Raw genomic sequence first — 5,374 nt, 5'->3', positions numbered from 1 at the left:
GAGTATAGTAGATTATCATTTGGGATCATTTCATTAATTTTTTTGTTGTTGTTCAGTAGTGTTTGGTTTTACCATAGGTCTCTGGATTATCTATTCTCTGGTTCTTGGAACCCAAGCAGTGTTGAATGTGGGTTCCTTCTCATGGAGTAGACCTTAGATCAAATCAGACTTTGGGTGGCTACTACCACATGTTCTGTGCTACCATTGCCCTAGCATATTTTCCAGGCAGGACAAATCATAAGCCGAAAATCATAAGCCGAAGATTTTCTTTTTTTTTAACAGTTCTTACTTAGTTTTTATTCATAATCATAAACTTAACTCTGCAATCCAGCTAGACTTGAAGGGGAATGAGGAAAATATGGAACCCAAAGAACTTCAGTGAGAGCAGAGATTACAGGGTACTGCAAGCAGATGGGGCTGGGGTGCTCTCCTGAGCTACAGAAGGAATGGTCTGATGGGTAAGAAGTCAAAAGAATTAGAGTTGTCCACAGTCGGAAATGGTGATCTTCTTGCTGGTCTTGCCATTCCTGGACCCAAAACGCTCCATGGCTTCCACAATGTTCATGCCTTCTTTCACCTTTCCAAAGACCACGTGTTTGCCATCCAGCCACTCAGTCTTGGTGGTGCAGATAAAAAACTGGGAACCGTTTGTGTTTGGTCCAGCATTTGCCATGGACAAGATGCCAGGACCTGTATGCTTCAGGATGAAGTTCTCATCCTCAAATTTTTCTCCGTAGATGGATCTGCCGCCAGTGCCATTATGGCGTGTGAAGTCACCACCCTGGCACATGAATCCTGGAATAATCCTGTGAAAGGAAGAACCCTTATATCCAAATCCTTTCTCTCCAGTGCTCAGAGCACGAAAGTTTTCTGCTGTCTTTGGAACTTTGTCTGCAAATAGCTCGAAGGAGACGCGGCCCAAGGGCTCGCCATCGGCCGCGATGTCGAAGAACACGGTGGGGTTGACCATGGCGGCAGGAAGCGGCGAGAAAGGACAGCGGCGTCTGCAAAGCCAAGCCGAAGATTTTCTATCTGGGTTGGTGTTCATGTTTCTATTTTGGTAGCCTGAGGAATACCTTTCTACACGTAGGAGGCTAGAACAAAGTGGTGAAGGCTTCATGTATTATGGACCAGCTCATCATCTCCAAGTTCAATGAGCTGTGTGTGTGTTGTCCTCAGCAATGAGGCCCTGCTGTTTATTTTCAGAGAACAATCCCTTGTTTTAGCGACAGCCTGGGTTGTTTGGGAATTTCCATGGGACCCCTTTGGCCAACAACTCAATTGACTGCAACCTAGTTCTGCCACTGAAAGCCTCGCCTGGAAGCAGGAGATGGCCAGTTGCAACTCTGTATCCCCCATTACTAGGAGAACTTATTAGGATCATCTTCATAAATTTCAGGAAGTTTCTACTGCACGGGTTTTCCACACGCACTAAATGCCTCCTCAATTGCAGCTGACTCTCCCTGCACTCTCTGCTTCCATGCCATTCCCTCTACCTGTTGTTCCTGTCCCCATCTGCCCTCAGTTTGCTCACAAAATCTATTTTTCCCTTCCAGGAAGATCCTTTCATCAACCCTAGACCCCCTCTTTGTTACCTAACCTTTCTGAATCTATGGATTGTAGCTTGGTTTTCATTTATTTGTAGCTAATATCCACTTATAAGTGAGTACGTACCAAATTTGTCTTTCTGGGTCTGGGTTGACTCATTACAGATGATTATTTTTAATTTGCCTGCAAATTTTTTGATGCCATTTTTGGGGGGTGGGTTCAAGACAGGGTTTCTCTGTATAGCTTTGGAGCCTTGTACCTGGTACTCACTTTGTAGCCCAGGCTGGTCTCAAGCTCACAGAGATCTGCCTACCTCTGCCTCTTGAGTGCTGGGATTAAAGGCATGCACCACCACCACCTAGCTTCATGATGTCATTTTTAACAGCTAAGTAATACTTCATTATGTAAATGTACCACATTTTTTGTTTATTCTTCAGTTGAAGGATATCTTAAGTTGTTTCCAGTTTTTGGATATTATGAATAAAGCCAGAATGAACATGGTTGAATAAGTGTCCTTGTGGTAAGATGGAGTCTCTTTGGAGTATATACCCAGGAATGGTATAGCTGCATCTTGAGGTAGATCAATTTCCAACTTTCTGAGGAACCACTATATTAATTTCCACAGTAGCTATACAAGTTTTTACTCTCACTGGCAATGGAAGAGTGTTTCCCTCACTCCACATCTGCGTCAGCATAGGTTGTTATGTGTTATGGTGATCTTATTCAGTCTGACAAATGAAATCTCAGAGTCTTTTTGATTTTCATTTCCCTGATGGCTAAAGATGTTTAACATTTCTTTAAGTGCTTCTTACCCATTTGAGATTCCTCTATTAAAATTCTCAGTTTTTACTTGGGTTGTCTGTTCCCCATTTTTAAATTGGATTATTTGTGTTTTTTTATATGTAGTTTCTTGAGTTCTTTATGTTTTTTAGATATTAGTCCTCTACTGGAAGTAGAATTGCTAAAAAAAAATCTTTTCCCATTCTATAGGCAGCTGTTTTGTCCAAATTGTAAGCATTACAGCTCGGATGGAAAGGGATCCTGGCAATCAGGAGCCAAAAAGTACCACAAAGTCACTGTAAGCTCAGCGATTTACATTTCTACTCCAGGAAAAGGTTTCCTGGATGTAACAATGTCTGACCCTGCAGCAGAGAGTTTCCCCAGTAAAGTTGTTACAATTCTGCTCAGTTCCCCAGAGTGTAACAACTCTGTTCAGCTATCAGAAGGTTTCCTCTTGAAAACTGTTACATACATCCTGCTCGGCTGTGCTCTGTTCCACTCCTGCTCCAGGGAAAAGTTGTTACTTCCCTGCTCCACTCCATTCCAGCGAAAGGTCTTCACCCAAACCTCATTCAAGAGATTTAGGAGGGAAGACTCCTAGAGGGGGGGCCTGCTTCTGCCAGGGTGGAAAAAGGCAGCAGCAAACAGAACAGGCACAGGGCTTTTATAGGGCTTCTTAAGGGAGGTGGGAATTGGTAGAATTTCAATCACCTTGATCTTAGACAAGCTCCGATTGGCTAGATTTCATGCTCAGGGTTTGGGTGATTTCATGCTCAGTTGGTCAGGGGCAGATTTGGCTCTGGTTTCAGGGCCAAAGTGTTTCCTTCACTGCCCCTTTTTAACCTTTTGGCTTTAGTTTTAGGGTCAGGGTATGCTACTTTCACTAGCTTTGGTTCCAAAGCCAAAGTGTTTCTCCGGTTCTGGCTTCAGGGCTAAAGTGTGTTTCTTTCACCAACTCTGATTTCAGGGCCAGAGTGGGTTTTTTTCACTGGTTCTGGTTTCACGACCAAGGTGGATTTCTTTCACTGCCTCTGGTTTCAGGGCCAGGGTAGGTTTTTTTTTGGCTGGCTCTTTTACCCTACACAAATGACATTTACCTTTGCCATTCAGAAGTTTTTCAGTTTCATGAGGTCCCATTTATTAATTGTTTATCTTAGTGCCTGTGCTAACAGTGTTCTATTCAGAAAGTCTTCTACTGTGTCAAAGAGTACAAGGCTATTCCCCACTTTCTCTTCTATCAGATTCAGTGTATCTGTTCTTATGTAGAGGTCTCTGACTAAGTTGGACTTGAGTTACGTACAGGGTGATAAGCATGGATTTATTTGCATTCTTCTACATTCAGACATCCAGTTTGACTGTTCTGTTTTTCCAGTGTGTATTTCTGTATTATTTATCAAAAATCTGGTGCCCATATATATGTGAAGTTATGCCTGGGTCTTCAATTCGATTCCATTGATCAGCATGTCTGTTTTTTTATACCAATATCTTGCTGTTTTTTATTACTATAGCTCTATAGTACAACTTCCTATTAGGGGTAGTGATAAATCTGGAAATTATTTTATTATTCAGGATTGTTTTAGCTATCCTGTTATTTTTGTTTTTGTTTGTTTGTTTGTTTTTCCATATGAAGCTGAGAATTGTCCTTACAAGGTCTGTGAAGAATTGTGTTGTAATTTTGACAGGGACTGCATTGAATCTGTAGATTGCTTTTGGTGTGATGGCCATTTTTACTATGCTAATCCTACCAATTCATGAGGATTGGAGCTCTTTCCATCTTCTGAGATCTTCTTCAATTTCTTTCTTCAAAGACTTGAAGTTTTTGATCATAAAAGTCCTTCACTTGCTTGGTTAGAATTACTCTGGGATACTTTATATTATAGGGGGCTTTTGTGAAAGGTGTTGTTTCCCTGATTTCACTAAGAGTCTGCTTCTCATTTGTATATGCGAGGACTACTGATATTTTGAGTTAATCTTGTATCCAACCTCCTTTCTGAAAGTGTTTATCAGCTGTAGGAATTCCCTGGTGGAATTTTAGGGTCACTTATGTATATTATCTGCAAAATACAATACTTTTATTTCTTTCTTTCCAATTGGTTTCCCCTTGTATCTCCTTCGGTTGTCTTATTGCTCTAGCTAAAACTTCAAGTGCTATATTGAATTTGTTTTAGAATGAATAGACAACCTTGTCTTGTCACTGATTTTAGTGGAAATATTTTGCGTTTCTCTCACTTTAATTTGATGTTGGTGATTAGTTTGTTGCAAATAGCCTTTATTAAATTGAAGTATATCCCTTATATTCCTATTCTCTCCAGGACTTTTATCATGAAGGGGTGTTGAATGTTGTCAAAGACTTTTTCAGCACCTAATGAGTTTTTTTTTACTTCAGTTTGATTATATGGTGGATTGCATTAACTGATTTTCTTTATATTGAACCATCCCTGCATCTCTAGGATGAAGCCTACTTCATCCTAGATCGTGTTGGATGATCTATTGGATGAGTTCTTGGATTTGGATTGCAAGTATTGTATTGAGTATTTTTGCATCTGTATTCATAAGGGAAATTGGTCTGTAATTTTCTTTCTTTGTTAAATCTTTATGTGGTTTGGGTATCAGTATGCATGTGGCCTCATAAAATAAATTGAGCAATGTTCCTTCTGTTTCTATTTTGTGGCGTAATTTGTGGAGTATTGACCTTAATCTTCTGTTAACTTCTGGTAGAATTTTTGCCATAAAGCCATTTGACCCGGGGCTTTTTTGTTTGGGAGACTTTTAATGACTGCTTTTATTTCAGTAGGGATTATAAATTTCTTTAAATTGCTTGTCTGATCTTGACTTAACTTTGTGAGTGGTATGTATTGAGAAAATTATCCATATTTTATTTTAGATTTTCCAACTTATTAGAGTACAGGTTTTCCAAGTGTGTCCTTCTGATTCTTTGGATTTCCTCGGTATCTGTTGACATGTCCCCCTTTTCATTTCTGGTTTTGTTAAATTGGATATTCTCTCTGCCTTTTAGTTTGGATAAGGGTTTGTTTATCTTGTTGAT

General features: G+C 40.1%; 1 protein-coding gene across 1 annotated transcript; it reads right to left on the bottom strand.

Moving 5' to 3' along the window:
- Positions 1-263: 263 nt before the first annotated feature.
- LOC148117483 (peptidyl-prolyl cis-trans isomerase A) lies at positions 264-1,021 on the bottom strand. Its single transcript, XM_087902747.1, has one exon. The coding sequence runs from the start codon at positions 968-970 to the stop codon at positions 476-478; it is 495 nt and encodes a 164-aa protein (XP_087758873.1). The 5' UTR covers positions 971-1,021; the 3' UTR covers positions 264-475.
- Between the last annotated feature and the right edge of the window lie 4,353 nt (positions 1,022-5,374).

This window comes from Myodes glareolus, chromosome X (assembly GCF_982192425.1).
Source record: "Myodes glareolus chromosome X, mMyoGla1.1, whole genome shotgun sequence".
Lineage (NCBI taxonomy): Eukaryota > Metazoa > Chordata > Mammalia > Rodentia > Cricetidae > Myodes > Myodes glareolus.
The sequence above is the reverse complement of the archived record's forward strand: the minus strand, read 5'-3'. Positions and strand labels throughout refer to the sequence as shown.